Source organism: Ranitomeya variabilis, chromosome 1 (assembly GCF_051348905.1).
Source record: "Ranitomeya variabilis isolate aRanVar5 chromosome 1, aRanVar5.hap1, whole genome shotgun sequence".
Taxonomy (NCBI): domain Eukaryota; kingdom Metazoa; phylum Chordata; class Amphibia; order Anura; family Dendrobatidae; genus Ranitomeya; species Ranitomeya variabilis.
The window spans coordinates 1,044,495,962-1,044,514,898 of NC_135232.1; the positions used below are offsets into that span (position 1 = coordinate 1,044,495,962).

Below are 18,937 nucleotides of genomic sequence, written 5' to 3' on the forward strand. Positions count from 1 at the left end.
AAGTCAATTTACACAGCGTAAAAGAAATAAAAACACCATGGGCATTAGATTTCCATAAATCCCATAAATAAACTGTGCGGGAGTTTTAGTAAGCTGTGTTTGTTTTAGCACAGCGTAAAATATACAATTGGTAAAACACACAAAATACTCATCGTTGGAAATGTATCCCTTCTCCTATATGCTCACTATGTGAGTCCTGAAACATGAGTCAACTGTCAGAGGCAGGAGAACTGCAAGTGCAGTGTGACCTGTCAGTCAGAGGGAGGCAGCAGGCAGGTAATATGGAAAGAGGCAGGAGAACTGCAAGTGCAGTGTGACCCTGTCAGTCAGAGGGAGGCAGCAGGCAGGTAATATGGATAGAGGCAGGAGAACTGCAAGTGCAGTGTGACCCTGTCAGTCAGAGGGAGGCAGCAGGCAGGTAATATGGAAAGAGGCAGGAGAACTGCAAGTGCAGTGTGACCCTGTCAGTCAGAGGGAGGCAGCAGGCAGCTAATATGGAAAGAGGCAGGAGAACTGCAAGTGCAGTGTGACCCTGTCAGTCAGAGGGAGGCAGCAGGCCGTTAATATGGAAAGAGGCAGGAGAAGTGCAAGTGCAGTGTGACCTGTCAGAGGGAGGAGTCAGGCAGTGGGTGGGGAATACGGAGAGCGGTAAGGTCAGGCCCCGCCCATGGCACCTACAACTTATTAGCATATAATAAAAACTATGGATTTCTCTAAAACAGCTTTCTACAAGCAAGGTAAGGATTTACTCCACATTAAATCACCTTTTTATACATGCTATTAAAGGTACTGTATAAACTCCTAATGACCGGTTCTCTTTAAGAAGGATGCAAAGCTGTGCCTGATTATTATTGTCAGCATGGGGATGAATAAAATAAATATTTTTATATTAAAACCAGGGTGTTGTGTTAGTTTTATTCTCCAGAACCATCTGTGCCCTTGCCCATGGGCTATGCCTGGTATTCAAGTGAATGTGTCCTAGCTGTAATATCATATATTGCCTAAGGAAAACCGTTTAATGAACATTTCTGAACTAAATGGAGCAAACTCTTTTTCACCGGGGTCCTAAAGGGGCCACTTCTACCTCCACAGCAGGAGGCATTGTGCATTATGATAAGGTATTGGACTGTAAATGGCCCATATATTGTTCTTGCACAGGGGCCTCTTCCGCCAGTGTCCGCCACATCTTATTCCCCAACGTACTGTTGCACAGATCTTAGCACTAAATGATGCAGAAAGAAGGGGAGCGAAAATGGAGGATTCCTGGGACACAATATTATTATCCTCTGGATATTTAACTGGAGACAAGATGATCAAGCAGGAAAAGCTTGGGATGGTGTTATGGTCATACTGGGTTATTTTATCTTGCCAGTGATATATATATATATATATATATATATATATATATATATATATATATATATAGCATGTATTTAGTGACTGGTCTCTGCTGTAGAACCACTTGTGATTTCTGCAGTGATTATTGTCATTAATCATAGAGACAACCCCCATTTATTATCCGTAAATATTTGGTTCCATAGAAAATGTGAATTAATGGCTGAGAGCAGTAAAGGACAATCTGAATGAAATTTCAATTCCTTTTTTTCAATCCTAGATTTGTAGGATAATACACTAAACACAATCTACGGTACAAGTAAGAATAGTGTTTAACTCCTGTGTAATATAAGTGCGGTGACCTCTTTAGGATCAAGTGTATGTGATTTTGATGATTCTTGTAGCAGAAAATGAGGTTTAAACCAGAAAACCCCTTTAAGTGTCTCTTTGCTTAACTCTGATGTTTTCAATTGGGGTGTATGTCATGCAAAATAAAATGCCACCAGCAGGCACAAAGGACTTATTAATGACAGAGACTGGGGGAGAACAATCAGACTGGTTCAAGTTGACAGTATCTTGGATATCCATGCACCTCTACATCCCTGAACATGGAATATCAAACGGCCTTGTGTCTACAGGCCAAGCTGGTGGTGGGGAAATGGTGTGTGGTGGTGCACATTAATCCCCTTAGGCTAGGACTAATACGTGACTTATGGGCACAGGATGACAAATGTTGAGCAGTCAGGTAATATACTTACTCAACTACCGCCAACTTCTCCTGTGTCCAGCGTCGCTCTGCTCCTCTTCTCAGTGACGTCACTGCTCTTCAGACTCTCTGTGTCACTGCGCTCTGCATGACCCAGACGTGGCTTTTACAGTGTAAGTGTATGAAGTGTAAGAATGAGGCTCTTACATTGTAAAAGAGACTTCCGGCTCGCACATAGTGAGCCAGGTAGGCTGAAATGCAGTGACGTCACTGAGAAGAGGAGCAGAATGGTGCTGGAGCCCAGAGTAGGTGATGGTAGGGAAGTATATGAATACGCTCACACTTCAATATATACATACATATATATATATCTTCATGAGAGGACTTCTTTAACTTTCAACTTTTCACCAGAAAACCCCCTTATAACTTGATTTATGTGTGCCCCATCACTGGGGCCTGAAACCAACTTTTCATCCCCTTTACAATGAAGCAGCAGTCCGCATGCTCGACCGGTGGGCCATTCATTCCCTGTAGGGCTATCGGGCACTACACTTGGCTTTTTCTATCAGCCCCATAGACAATGACTGGAGCTGTGGTTGGGGCTCCTGACCAGCCACACCAGTTAGTACCCAGGCTAAAAATGCCCCATCGAGGTTAAAAAAATTAAAAAAAAAAATCTCCAATCTGCCAATAGGTGATAACGTTTTTTCATTGGACAACCCATTTAAAAGATTTTTAAAAGACCAAGAACGAGATTTATCAAATAAATTTCACCAGAATTCTAGCATAAAAAGTCACCACGTTACATAGTTGCACTAAAAATGTTGGCATTTTCACGCCAGTTTCACCCAGCTGAGCCTGACTGGAGTAAGATTTGTGGTGCAGCGCACACCACTCGTTCCCAATTCATTAAAAGGCATGGGCCTCGTAATGAATTGGGAGCGTCTGACTCCAGCACGTCCCCTCATCAAGATTGGAGTGAAAATTGACGGTATTGATGAATCGGGCCCCAAGTGAAAAATCCACCCGGAGGTGACTGAACTACATACACCAAGCAGCACTATGCATGAAGAAGAAGGTGAGTATCCAGTGGTATCATCTTTAAATTCCTTGGTATGTGATAAGGTAGAGATATGATATTATTACAGTAGATGGTTAGGACAAGTTTATGGGACCTGAAACTAACCAAAAATGAGGATTGAAAAAAAATCTTATATCAAATATTGGGACACATCTTTGTATAAATTTAGGCATCTAGGAAAATGGAAATCTTATGATACATGTGAGTCTTAGCATATTCCTTATGGAGATCTGTTTTATTGATATCATGAAAGGAGTATTACTGTCTCTAAGATCCTATCCCAATATGCAGTAGGTATAATAATATTAGCAAATAATCCCAATGAGAAATACAGTATAGTTCTTCTGATTCGCTGTGTTGCTTACCCCTTGTGCACGGCATTGCAGTAGCTTAGGTATCCATGGTTACAACCACCAACAACTGTCACTATATGCGTGGTAAGCGATCCAGCGAATCCGAGGAACTATACCATATTTCTAATTTAAGGTATTAGCTAACATTATTACTACATATTGGGATAGGATCCTTTAGATGGAAATATCCCTTTAAGTTACAGGTATACATGTTATTTCTTCAAAAGGCTAATAAAGATCAAAACTAAAGCAGGTCAACACCTGGTTATTCTTTTCTTGCCTTTGTGAATCCCAGCACCATGCTCCTTAATATTTCCTATGACAAGTTCTCTCCATTTTTGTTCACTGTACAAAAAATCTATATATATAATTGTCTAAGGGTTTTTCCGTCTGTCTGTCTGTCTTTCTGTCTTTCTGTCTGTCTGTCTGTCTGTCTGTCTGTCTTTCTGTCTGTCTGTCTGTCTGTCCTGGAAATCCCGCGTCTCTGATTGGTCGAGGCCGCCAGGCCTCGACCAATCAGCGACGGGCACAGCATGGCGACGATGATGTCATAATGGAAATCCCGCCTCTCTGGTCGAGGCCTCCAGGCCTCGACCAACCAGCGACGGGCACAGTATCGACGTAGATGTCATAATGGTTGCCATGGCGACGATGATGTCCTAAAGGTTGCCTCGACCAATCAGCGACGGGCACAGTCTGCCACGAATTCTGGAATCATCATTGTCCATATACTACGGGGACATGCATATTCTAGAATACCCGATGCTTTAGAATCGGGCCACAGTCTAGTACTTTATAAATAAATAACTTTTTCCACCTAATACCTAAAGAAAAAAGGAGTAGGGCTCGCTAGTAACTGTCATTGGATCCGTCCAGTCATTCACTAAAAGGCCTGAGCGCTGACCCGTAGGCCCGCTACATGTCCGCCCCAAACAATACTATTTTCACCCTAAAGGCAGACCTTTCATACACATACAAAAAAATCATTTTATTATGGACACGATAACTTTTTGCTCTTTTATAATGGTAGTCACGCACTAAATCCAAACAGACCACATGTTCACATTTTATACTACGTTGTGCATAGGAATAGTATGATCAGCTCTCGCATATCTATTTGTTACATAGTTTTACTCCAATTTAATATATCTAGGGAAAACCCTCTAGATTATTGGAGTTACATTAGATCTTGGGCACCAAGGCCCCAATACACAATTTTTTTGGTCTTTTTGGCATTTTAAGCTGTTTTTGATTTACATCAAATTCTACTTTTAGTTTCTGCCATTTTTAATTATATTTTATATGATGCCTATTTATTATTATTATTATTATTATTATTATTATTATTATTTATATTATTATTATTTTTCTGTTTGCCATTGTAAGCATGTTTTTTGTTTTCCATGTTTTTGTTTTCCATGTTTTATGTGACTGCCTATTTTTTAAATTATTTTTCTGTTTGCCATTGTGGGCAATGTTCTTAGTTTTTTAGATGTTTGTAGATGATTCATCAATTGCGACTTTTTAAAAGGTCACAACATTTTTGCTCCTGCAGTTTTGTGTTTTGTTTTGGGTTTTTTTGTATGGCTGACATTTTTGCGCATATGGTAGAGTTGTGTGCGACATTTTAAAAGAACATGTCATTTTTTTTGCTATAAAAAGATGCCAAAAAATGTAAAGATTAAAATAAAGAGCGCTTTTTCATTTTGCGCAAAATTCATATATAATATATGCCTTTTTGAAGAATTTGACGAAAGAATGAATACCACGAGACCAAAAGAAAATGAAAAGTGACTTAAAACATGCTGCAAATGATGAATCAGACGCTAAAGCAAAGTCCCAACTATGAGTATTTGGTGCGTTATGGATGATGCAGATTTTCAGCACCATTTCTGTACCTATTGAGTAAATTATGTTCATTGTTTTTTTTTTTCATTGCATCTTTGGGTGCATTTTTTTAATGCATTTTTATCGAGGTTTTTGACTGTTTTGTTTTTTTGCCTCTTGTTGGTGTGTCATGTTTTAAATATAACTGCTTTGTTTTTGATATTTTCTAGTATTTGGATTTGAAAAAACTAGATTGACAATCATGTGCGGATTAAATCCGGTTTTAGTGCAGCAGAAACGCACTAAAAACACATATGCGTACTTTACTTGCAGATTTTCTACATCAAATGTAAGTCTAAGGCAGGGGCAACACTTGCAAGTGCAAGGCGCACGCTCCGGTCCCGAGTGCCGCTGGCAGTGCCGGGTGTTGAGGCGAGAGACTTGTGCGAGTTACTCGCATTGCACTCGCAAGTGTGACCCCGGCCTCAGGGAAAAATCTGCACAGAAAACTCAGCGTACCTGCAAGAGACATTGTCACGTTGGGGATTTCAAACACGCACCGTGGGTCAGTTTACACTGAGTAAAAAAAAACACTGTGGGCCTGAGATTTCGATAATCTCGTCCATTTTGCTGGGACTGTAAGTTTTTTGTACAGAGAAACTACGCAGTGTAAAAAAACTCATCAAAAACTCATCATGGGAACATAACCCTAAAGTTTGCTGAGTTACATCCTCCCTCCCCAAGTAACCACACATATTATGTAAAGAACATCCTCCGAATTTGCTAGTCAGCTTCCAAATCCAATGTCTGTAACAACATTCTTAGTCCGCAGCCTCTTCTCTCAGTATGTAAGTATTTACCAGGAAGAAAATTAGCATTTGTACTCCACCGAGAAACCATGTCTGCCACCTGCTGCGACAAAGTGACCATGACTGACCCTAAATCAGGCAATATATTCTAGGCCACCTGCTGCGACAAAGTGACCATGACGGACCCTACATCTGGCAATATATTCTAGGCCACCTGCCACGACAAAGTAACCTTGACGGACCCTAAATCTGGCAATATATTCTAGGCCGATTCTCATAAATCCTGTTGGGCTCCAACATTACCTGAGCCCATGTGTTTAATCCGATTTAACAGCACTGCAGTAGAGGCACATAATACTATAGTGTGCAAAATATGAGTGCATCAAAAAGAAAAAGTGCAAACTGGTATTGGCCATATTGGTCCAGAGAAGACATCATCTTGTGCAGGTTGTGACAGCCATCATTCAGCTAAGATAAAAATGTATGCTCATAGTCTATTCTTATGAAATATCAATACAGCCATATACACAAGCCATCTGACTACCTGAATACAATATTTATAGAGATCTGTGATGCCATCGGCACTGCCAGATTTGTAGCTGGGTTCCTTATCTCCTAGCCCTGTTAAAGTCGTCTTCTCCATGATCTGCCACAGACCTTCCATTACTCCAGTCTCTCGAAATGTACAAATAAAGGTCATTTGTATGATCACATCTGACCAAAATAACAATTATAGTAATGTTTCCGGAGTAAGCCCCCCAGATGCGTAAAAGTTATCACTGTAGAAGTCTATTGCAACAACCATATAGCGGTACACAGAGAGGAGGTAAGGACATCTAAGGGGAATCGAACTACTCAGGACGAGGGATCTACTTGATGATTTGTGGACAGTCGCTCCAAGCTTTTGATTTTCTCTTGGCTAATGCCAGCCATGCTGGTTCTGAGGAGGCAGGAGTGGCATCTGGAGTGGAGAACCTCTTTGGAAGATCCTTCGCATGTGGTACGGGTACAGTCTCTGTGATTTCCACTGTGGGAGAAACAAAGATACCTAATGTTATTTACAATAAATCACATGTAGCATGTATCCACTTAGCTTATTGTGATACAGTGTATTTTTATTGTTTTTATGGAGTGTTGTATATAGGAATATTAAGGCAAAACTAAGCTGTCCACCCAATAGTTCTCCTATAATTCATCCAAAAGTCCTTGTGCCATGGTTAGTGTGTCTTACTGATCATAAATCATTCTTACAGTCACCATATAACATGATAATATAATTTTTGCAAGTGTGTGTGCTCTTCAGGCTTCCTAATTAGTGATGAGTGAACATGCTGAGATTAGGTTTTATCTGAGCATGCTCTGGTGCTAACAGTGTCTTCGGTGTGCTCGAATAATATGTTACAGTCCCCGCGCCTGCATGTTTCATGGCTGTTCGACAGCCGCAACTCATGTAACTCATGTTACCTAACAAATAGGTAATCCTTGCATGTGTTGTGGCTGTCTAACAGCCACGAGACATTCAGCCACGGGGACTTGAGCATGATTGTGTAACACCTAATCCAAGCACATTCGCTAATCACTATGGCTAACTTACATTTACATTATTTTTGGACGTCTTAAACAGAAATCATGGATGAAAACGAAGAAACATCCAGCTCCCATGATCCAAGTAAAATAATAGATGGCTTTATTGAATAATCCACAAAACATATGAACAAGACACGGAGTGTAGATATGCAACACGTTTCAGATGAATTATGATCCTTTTTCATGGTTGATCTGAATGCGTTGCATATCTACTACACTCCGTGTCGTCTCCATATATATTGTGGATTATTCAATAAAGCCATCCATTATTTTACTTGGATGGTGGGTGAGAAGAAACTGGATTATATCTTAATTACCCAGACGTCTATTTTTAGGAAGCCAAGAAGAATATGCTGGTATCTATACTTTTGCTTGTGTAAGCCTGTAATAGTGACTTGTAAGCTGATATTTCATATAACATAGTGTGCACTTATCTTTGATGACTAGTGATGTTTGCTGATATGCTAATTATGCATTGTATTATGGAGCAGTTTATTGATTTCAAAAGCAGAGAGGGAAAAACTATGCAAATAGATTAAATAATCAAGTAATGCTACTTGATCTCATCACCATTGTTCCCTTTATCTTGATGCTGGACTGAAGGACACTGGTAAATCTAAAAATAGGTTATATGCCTCTGTATAAAGAGACTCAGAGATGGAGATACGGGGGAAAGAGACAGCCAGAGATCCTGCCAAGACCTATACATCCAAAGGACCAGAGACAGGACAGCAGCCATTTTACATCATGGCTCCATCATGAGGGACACGGATCTATCATTCTACAGGAAACAACCTAGGGGTTTTCGGTTCCGGTTGGAATAATACAGACCTGCTCCACTGACCATTGCTGAGCCATGGATACGTTTGGAGAAAGAGAGGATTTGGACCTGTTGATCACCTGGCTCCATGGAGATGCTCGGATAAGCCAGGTTGCGACTCTCCTGTCAACTGGCCTTGTACCTCGTATGGACTCAATGGACTGTCATCTTCCTATGCTTGTTACCTCCTCTCTGTGTACCACAGGTGGGGTAGTCGACCCTGGGAGCTCTGACGTAACATCTGCCATTATCCCGGCCGGTCAGTGGAAGGGTGAGACTCTGTAATGTGCACCATCTTGGGTATTTGCTGGGACTGTTCTGTATGCTATTGTGTGTTGGTGGTTCAATAAATTATTGTCACACTGTTTTACCCTCACCCTGTGTTATCTGAGCAGTGTTCTGCCCACGTTAAAAGGAGTGCGGGCATTCGGCGGGACGATCCCTGGTCCATGCGGTTCCAGCTAGCGGACCTGTCTCCACAGTGGAAGGTTTTTTTATTTTCCTCTCATCACACACAGGCTGTGATCCGCACACCTGGTGGTGAGTTAGCTGGAGTTTTCTTTTTCAAAAATCAAAATCACCAATGGCTCCAAATTTTTACGGAAATAAACTATTCACCTTTAACCTCTTTACTCCTGAGGGTGGTTTGCACGTTAATGACCAGGCCAATTTTTACAATTCTTACCAATGCAATATATGAGGTTATAACTTTGGATCGCTTCAACAGATCGCTGTTATTAAAATACTCACCCGCCTCCGTCGCAGCCGGGTGAGTATTTTAATAACAGCGGGCGGGCGCACAGGGGGTGGGAGGGGGGTGGGGACAGGGATCTTTATGTTAAACACCAGAAACAAAAAAAAAAAGGATTATTCATATCTTCTCTACAGCAAACGCTGCTGCAGAGAAGATATGAATGGCGGCTTCAGCACCACGTGGGGGGGACAGCGCTTATCTCTAGCGCTGTCTCCTGCATGGTGCGTGTGGTACCCAGTTGGCACACGGGCGGCACACGTGCCGCACGTGTGCCACACTGATGTGCCACAGAAACGCACGGGCACACGGACACGGATAATTCCGGTACCAATTTTTCCGGTACCGGAATTATCTGGACGTGTGAGACTGGCCTAAAGGTGCAGTGATCATATTGACACCACGGGTGTGTCACAGAATTTTATACCTTTGGGCAGTGAAGAAGAAATAACTACATTTTTACCATCAAAATTTCGTTTTATCCCCAGATTTTACATTTTCACACAAGTGGGTAAAAATGGCACCAAAATTTGTCCCACAATTTCTACTGAATGTGGCAATACCCTATTTGTGGCTGTAACAGTACTACTTAGCCACACAGAGAAATTCGGAAGGAGCGGAACACAATTTGCCTCCTGGAGAGCAGATTTTCCTAGAACAGTTTGCGGACTCAATATACAGAAGAGCAGAATCCCCCCTCTCGAGTGACCCCATTTTGGAAATTATACCCTTTGGGGAATTTATCTACAGGTGTAGTAACGATTTTGACTCCATGGGCATTTTCCAGAAATAAGCAGCAATGAATGTTGCTGAGTGAAAACTGCTAACTGCCGTTGTAGTGACCAGTACGCTGCAGTCACCAGTACATTGTGCCCAGCTCGTGCTTCTGGAAGCATGCACCGGTAAGTTAGGCGGGCTCTCATCGCTTCAGAAATGCCAAACATGTGGACACTATATGTGGTTTAGGTAGACTATGGGGCCCAGAAGGGAGGGGGCATTTGGATTTGAGAGCGCAGAATTTGCTGAATTTCTTTTGGCGGGTGAGGAGCCATTTCGCTTTTCCAGAGCCTTTGTATTACCAGTAACTTGGAAGCCCCTATATTTTTGTTAACAGATGACAGACCTGAGTAGGGACTTGCTTTTATTTGTGGATTGAGTTGAAGATTTTATTGGAAACATTTTCCATAACGTTTTGGATCACAGTTATCCACTCTACGCTGACCACTTACTTTGGGGTTTCCATCTAAATCTCCGAGTGATGTGACAGATGAAACCCGCGATGGATCCATTCACTATAATGAGGCAGCAGAGTTACTCTGGATTCCATCTGGCCTCTGTTCAACGGCGTCCTTTTTTCAGAAGTGCACAAAACTGTGGCCGACAGCACTTTTATCCTAAAAAAGACGGACACCACCAGATCACAGGTCAGACGGCATCCACAGTGCCTCCATCTGCCTGATTCTAGGGAATCTTCCGCCAGTTCAGTCTGAATCACATATTTCAGAGATTTACATGGAAACCGCGATGCAAGCGCTCAGTGCAGAGCACAGAATAAATGTGGGCTGAGCCTTACTGCGAACTTTGGGATACAGAATGAAAAAATCAACAGCAGGTGAAGAATTGGTTTTATTTATTTTTTACGCCATTCCTTGTCCGGTATAAGTGATTAGGTGACTTTATTCTTCTGTTCGGTGCGATTACAGCGTTACCATATTCATATTAGGTTTTTATGTTTGGCTGCTGTAACACGCTAAGGCCGGTTTCACACATCAGTGGCTCCGGTACATGTGGAGCCTTGGAAAAGTTCCCACGCTCGAGTTCATATGAGGACATCCAGCAGAGGGCGCATCACCGCAACTCAAGGTAAGTACAGATCATCCTGCTTTCCTTTCAGCACCCGGGGTTTACAGGCACGAGCGAGTGCTTTAGCACAGCTCCTGCCTGTAAAATGATTTAACCCCTTCTGATGGATTTACTTCGTGGGACGTGACAGTTCATGAGAAGGTATGTATATTGTTGGTTTATTATTTTGCAGAGCGAGGGTTTTCAGGTGGATTGAGAGAGCAATAAAATATTTCAACAACCTGTGTTTTTATTTCATTAAAATACTTTTTAATAATGTGTGTGTGTGTTTTATTAACCATTTCATACTATTGGATTAATAATGGATAGGTGACATAATTGACGCCTCTCCATTATTAATCTGGCTTAATGTCACCTTACAATAGCAAGGTGGCATTAACCCTTTATTACCCCATATCCCACCGCTACACGGGAGTGGGAAGAGAGTGGCCAAGTACCAGAATAGGCGCATCTTCCAGATGTGCCTTTTCTGGGGTGGCTGGGGGCAGATGTTTGTAGCCAGGGGGGGCCAATAACCATGGACCCTCTCCTGGCTATTAATATCTGCCCTCAGTCACTGGCTTTACCACTCTGGCGGAGAAAATTGCGCGGGAGTCCACGCCAATTTTTTCCGCCATTTAACCCTTTATTTTAGCAGCTACAGCGCCCAAATTTTGCACATACACACTACTAACATTAGTAGTGTGGAATATGCAAAAAAAAAGGGGATATGAGATGGTTTACTGTATGTAAACCATGTCTCATATCCTGTCGGCTTTGGGAAGGAGAAATGAAAAGCCGGCAATTGTATTACTGGCTTTTCACATATATCACGCTGAATTAAATATAAATATAGAATATATATATATGTGTCTCAATGACATATATATATATACTGTATATATGTTTTAACGAACATTTGAGCACATAAATCCATTAGATGTCGGTTTTGCAAGCCTGCGAGAAAATATCGCAGTACGGATGCCATACGGATTACATACGGAGGATGCCATGCGCAAAATACACTGACACACCCTGCCTACGGATGACATACGGACCACTATTTTGGGGACTTTTCTGCGTATTACGGCCGTAAAAAACGGACCGTATTTACATACGCTGAGTGTGACGCCGGCCTAAGACATACTGTTACTGCAGCTCTGTATGTGACTGGAGTATAAGTAATTATGTAACCGCAGAATAGTGATGGCAGCTCTGGATGTGACTGGAGTATAAGTGATGATGTACACACGTGGTCAAAATTGTTGGTACTCCTCGTTTAATGAAAGAAAAAACCCACAATGGTCAGAGAAATAACTTGAATCTGGCAAAAGTAATACATTAAAAATCAATGAAAATGAAGAATTGAAAGTCAGACATTGCTTTTCAACCATGCTTCCACAGAATTTAAAAAAAAAAAAAAAACTCATGAAATAGGCCTGGACAGAAATGATGGTACACCTGAAAATAATGTGACAAAACGGACATGTTAAATCAAGGTGTGTCCACTAACCAGCATCACAGGTGTCTACAATCTTGGAATCAGTGAGTGGCCTGTATATAGGGCCATAGGGGTGGAGCCGCATATTCATCCCTGTAATGAGCGGTACCATGTGACCGCTCACACTGGACAAGCTGCCGGCTGAGAGGAGGCATCGCCGGATATTTTTTCACGGACATACGGGACACGGCGCTACGATGTATTTTTGCGGGCTGTTTTTGCGGCCCCATAGAAATCGGGGCTGCAAAAACACGGCAAGTGTAAAATCAGCCTAAAGATGCCAATGTTGGATGTATGTTTCATCATGACCACAGGTAATGATTAAAATCAAAGCCGTTTATTATTCCATGTTAAATTTAAAGATTTAAAACATTCTTGAAAAATAGTGCAAAAAATATTAACTTTAACATTGACTTCAGTGGCCCCCTGGATTGTACTATGAATAAGAATCCCCCAATATTTTTCTCACTATTTAATTTATCTTTAATTTTCACATGGGATAATAAAGCACTTTGATTGTAATCTTTACCTGTGGACGTGATGCTGGATACAGCCGACATTTGCTCTTTTGCGCACTGAGTTTCCAGATGGCTAGTAACCTTGTGAGCTTTATGACCGCGGCCATGAATGGAAGCTGCTGGACAGAAATCTTTCCTTGCGCTGGTAAAGACCCCCAGACTGATGCTCTGGGACCAGATTGCCCTGCACTGACCTTGTAACAAATATAGAGCCCCTTTTCAAGAAAAGATAAAAGAAATGTTCCTAAAAGTTTCACCAAGCAGATGTAGGGCAGGTTCACACATCGCAGTTTTACTTGCAGTCAGATCTATACACAAACGATCACAGGTCTGCACTTTTTACCGTGATTTTAGTGTCTAGAACGGGACAGTTTTGGACTGAAAAACTAATGATGCTGGAAATTATGGCAGTATTTTTTATAAGCCCTAAATCACTTGTGGGAATCATTGCAACCTCATCATCTTGAAGACATGCATTGATTCCTTCCCTGTAACGTTGCCTTCAGTGGCCCACTGGATGACTAAATGAATGCAGCTGATGGCCCGGCCTATGGCTCTGTTCACACTTGTACCTGTGACAGATGTTGGAAGAGTGTTGGATTTCTGCAGCTGCTCCCTACGTTGGAGTCTCGTCACCACAGTCTCACATTTCTTCTCTTCCTGGGGCACAAGCTTCTGCAGGGATCCAGATCTGCTTCTGTATTCTCCTGCTTGGACACTGGATGTCTATAAAACAATATTTGGGAACATATTATAGATTTATGAATTTATCAGCAAATTACAATCTTCTTTTTTTACAATGATTTCATTATTTTTCAACAATATCTGTTACTTTCTGGATTTAAATTTATGTCTGTCCTCTAGTTCAGGTACAAATCATCTTCGTGCTGGCTATTATAAACTATGGAAACATCAAGGAACCTACATGGGTGTGTATACAGAGAACTACACCTGTCCATGTCAGGTATTGGAGCTTCAGTAAATGGGGCCGAGTATGGACGTGAGAGGTACTTCGTCTGTTAAAAAGATATGCAAATAACCTCATTAGAGCAGAAGAGGACTTGATCACTAGCGCCACCTATGGTATCTAACAGTTCTAAAAGTCAATATTGACCCTGTATCGAGCCTTGTCACGTGACTTAGGATAAAAGTCAAACCAGAAATTCCATTTAAAGAAACTTGTTTCGTGATGTTTGCCCCTCCTTAGTGCAAAACAAGAAAAATGATTTGCCTGTATGAGAGCATCTGATGGGGGAACATTTCACCTGTAGAGTGGCTACATCCAATAGGTGGCGCTAGAGATCAAGTCCTCCTCCTCTCTGAAGAGGCCATTTGCATTTTTAAATTCCCAGAGGAGCATTGCATGGCTTGTTAAAAAGTTGACATTTTAATCTCTTAAAGATCTCCTGGGCATAGAATTGACCCTTAGTGAGTATAAGGAGTTCTTTCTCAACCACTCAGTACCGTTTTTAATGTTCCCTGTGTTATACCTAAACGCTAAATGGGAGTGTTTAAAAACAATGTGAAAACTTTTCAGCTCTCCCTTGCAGGAGACTAGTCAGGGAGCAGTGCCGCATAATCGCTTCAGTGTACTGGGATCATGCCCACACCAGCGGGACTGACCACCCTAGTGTGTGCAGGGAGGAGAGATCCATTCAGAAACACTTCTATTACAAACAGAACAAAACCAGATGCAAAACGGAAGAAAAATGGCCATTTTTAAATTAATCTGTTTATATTTTATTTCTTTAAAGATTCACTTAAAAAGTTTGGTTTCCATTTGTGCTCAATTTGTAAGGGATCCATTTTAAAAAAAAAAAATTCTGGGTCCGTCACAAACGGATGACAACAGGACACATGAACAGATCCCGATCCTATTATTGCACACATGAGTGTCTTAATATATTAGTTGTTTGAAAATAAAATGTAAAATCATATTTAAAAGATGTCCAGAAAAATAAAAGGCGCAGTCTTGTAAAAAAAAATAACATTCCATACTCTACATATAAACAGAAAATACACTGACTAGCTACCTACATAGCTAATAACTTGCTAAAATCTCTTGTTTATTCACAACGCAAAAAAAATGTAAGCAATATGAACCTTTAAAAAAAAAAAAAACAATGCTATTTCTCACAAATAAAACAATTCCTAATAAGTTCTGTTAGTAAAAAAAATAGCAACGTCACTTGCGGAGGCAGTGCTAGTTCTGCATGCTGGGTATTCTTCTTACAATGCGTACTGACAGTGCACTCTCTTGCTGGTTTCTTACTTTTGATCAGAGTTGGTGAGTGAGCGCACTGTCATTGTACATATTGATAAGAATCTACTGAGCATAAGCCGGAATTGACAACCGACCCAGAGGCTAGCCCAGCCCCTGAAACGGAGGTCTTTGGTGATGCTTTATTTAAGGGAGGGGCAGAGGATGGGACAGGGACCGCAGCCACTGTTCTCTAATGACGCTTCATTTGAGTATCCCAGCATGCACTCAAGTGAAGCATCCATCTCAAGTGAAGTGTTCTCAAAAAGGAAGTGGAAAAAAAAGCAGTTAGCGTAGTGAGAATGCCGGAAACTTTTAAAGTATATTAGAACATAGATTAGATTATGACATTACATAGATAGAGATTTAGGATGAAAATTAAGTTGTGTTTCGGACCACACCTTGAAGGTGTTAATACATTAATTATTTAAATATATTACTATATATGTATTATTTGTTTAGATATTTAATTTGAGCGATAATAAATCAAATTACAATTTCTTTCCCTAGTTTGTCAGCTTGCTTGGCCTCTCTAGCTTGTCTCCTCTCCTCCCTGGATGCTTGCTGCTCTCGGAATCCTTTTTGCTTCTGTAGAGCAAGTGTGATCCAGAGGGGCTGAGCAGATTCCACCTTCTCCATCAGTCTTGTGCCATCTAATGAATGCCGGCTCTGAAGGACTGGTCTCTCTGTAAGAACAAATCACACAGCACGTCAGTCATATCATGATAGAAAGACGAGTGATCTTACCTTCCTCAACCTCCTAGACAAAAACTAGAAGAAGAGCCGTAGACCTTGACATCAACCGCAGCTTAGAACTGAAAATAGGTAAAAATACAACCAACATGGGTATAGTGGAAAAATGTACACTTAGCATTTAGGTAATTCTGGTGAGGCTACGTATCATCTTGACCGATTGGAGAATTAAGTACCAAAAAGGTGTTAGCTTTTACTGTCTATCAAGAAAACCATCATTCCAACATACTTTATTTTTCTCATAAATTATTTCTTTGTTTTGTCAATTTTATGGCATCAATTACAACATTTTCCAAATATTGAACCAATATTAAAATGTTGTCCAGCAACCCAAAAATTAAACAAATAACCTTTAAACGTTATATAACTTAGCAGGATATTTCAACTACGCTAGGTGCTGTGATCTTCTGGTGGCCCCTACAATCCTGGGTGGATCGGAGCAGTTTCCAGAGAAGGGAGTTGGCTTAAATGTTGAAATAAGCCAGTGAGCCGGTCCCCATCACACACTGTTATGGCTATGTGCCGACAAAGGAAATACCGTCATGTGTTGATCCTAGGACCGGAAACTAACCTGCCGGGACTGGAGCAGCTACAAAAGGTTCAGGGCATCGGACATAATTAAACTATTTTAGTAAGTTATAAAACTATTTTTAACTTTATCTAGTTTTTTTGTGTTTGACTACTAGACAACCCCTTTCATTTATTTCATGCCACTTAAATTCACTTTCCTTTATATTTCCTTCAAACTTAGAGTTGAACATTTGAGTTACAAAGTTATACTTTTCTCTCATCTGTCCATAGAGTTTTTACAAGAAACATTATGTAACATTGAGTTTGGGCAAATTTAAGATGGACCACAATATGTTTTTGGACAACATTGTTTTATTGTTATGTCCTTCCACTACTACCATTCGTGTTGAGTGTTTTTAGAAGACACATAACCAGAGGTGTTTGCAGTTTGCAATGTCTTCAGTAGGTCCTCTGCTGCTACCCTTGGGTACTTTGTAATCTCTAACACGAACAATATGCCCATTTCTAGGGAAAGCTTCAAAAGTTCTGAAATTTCTCCATTGGTATTTGCCTAATTGTGGATTACTGTACGCCCAATTCTTTAGGATTGGCTTTTGTAGCCTTATCTAGCTTTATGTACTTATGGAACTAGTCTTCTGATAGTTTTTGGCCTTGTGTACCTAAGCCTGATTCACAAATCCACGTTTTAATTTCCCAGTATGGATCGTGATGCACAGACAGTCTCCTAACCTGTTGAGTTTGGCCAATTTGTCCATCCCAGACCTTACTCGGACCATGAAACATAGATATGTAAATCTATCCTTAATGTAATGAACAAATCACCTGTGAAAACAACACTTCCAATTTCATCTCCTTAACTCAAACTCATTTTGACAATCAGCTCTTGGAGAAGACATTAACACAGAGCTTCTATTACTCTATCTCCTGCACTGTGGATATTTACTGAATGTGGTGAATAAAACATTTGACCTTTTCATCTGTAATGTAATTACTTTAGTTAGATTGTATACAGTAAATCTAGAATTGTGACTCATAACAATTAGACCTTAGGCATTTTCTTAGTATTTGAAGCAGAAATACAGACTGTGTATGTGAAAGATCTTGGTTGATTTTCTTATAGACTTTTTTCCAACATGTTTTCGAACAGATATAAAGGTATTTTTTCCTACAAGATAAGGAGGTCTACTTTAGTTATCAAGAGAAAAGAAAAAGATCCACAATCCAGCTAGGAAATCTGTACAGGGTGGGCCATGTATATGGATACACCTAAATAAAATGGGAATGGTTGGTGATATCAACTTCCTGTTTGTGGCACATTAGTATATGGGAGGGGGAAAACTTTTCAAGATTGGTGGTGACCATGGCGGCCATTTTGAGGTTGGCCATTTTAGATCCAACTTTATTTTTTCCAATACGGAAGAGGGTCATGTGACACACCAAACGTATTGAGAATTTCACAAGAAAAACAATTGTGTGCTTGGTTTTAATGTAACTTTATTCTTTCATGAGTTATTAACAAGTTTCTCTTTGTGTACAGCCATTGACATGTCGCAGAGGTTAACACGTGAGGAGCGGATAGAAATTGTGTTGATGTCTGGTGAACACAGTATCTGCAAATTCAGCATGCCGATCTGGCATCAGTCAAACATCCCTTCGGCAGATATTAGCTACTCACAAATGGCACCCTTACAAAATCCAGCTGCTGCAGCATCTCAAGGAGGATGGCCCAGATCGGCGCGCTGAATTTGCAGAATGGGCAAAACAAAAATTGGAACAGGACCCTCAGTTTACACAGAACATTATGTTCAGTGATGAGGCAAACTTTTTTGGGTGGGCCATTTATATGGATACACCTAAATAACGTGGGAATGGTGACAGTTTTCTTCCGAAGGGTGTCTTGCATTGAATCTGCTGTAATGACCCGGGTACTGTGGTCACCAGACATAAACACAATTTCTATCCGCTCCTCACGAGTTAACCTCTGCGGCATGTCAATGGCTGTAAACAAAGAGAAACTTGTAAATAACTCATGAAAGAATAAAGTTACGTTAAAACTAAGCACACCATTGTTTTTCTTGTGAAATTCTCAATAAGTTTGATGTGTCACATGACCCTCTTCCTATTGGAAAAAATAAAGTTGGATCCAAAAAAGCCAACTTCCAAATGGCCGCCATGTTCACCACTCATCTTGAAAAGTTTTCCCCCTCCCATATACTAATGTGCCGCAAACAGGAAGTTGATATCACCAGCTATTTCCATTTTA

The 18,937-nt window shown here is 40.8% G+C and overlaps 1 protein-coding gene across 2 annotated transcripts in view; it reads right to left on the bottom strand.

Moving 5' to 3' along the window:
• Positions 1–5,056: 5,056 nt before the first annotated feature.
• CRACD (capping protein inhibiting regulator of actin dynamics) overlaps positions 5,057–18,937 on the bottom strand; it is a 231,022-nt gene continuing 217,141 nt past the window's right edge. For both annotated transcript variants that reach the window (XM_077279725.1, XM_077279724.1), the window contains 3 exons: positions 15,886–16,076; positions 13,703–13,856; positions 5,057–7,138 (listed from right to left, as the gene is read on the bottom strand). In XM_077279725.1, the coding sequence (XP_077135840.1) occupies positions 6,981–7,138; positions 13,703–13,856; positions 15,886–16,076 (503 nt within the window). In that variant the 3' untranslated portion in view covers positions 5,057–6,980. The remainder of the gene's footprint in view (positions 7,139–13,702; positions 13,857–15,885; positions 16,077–18,937) is intronic.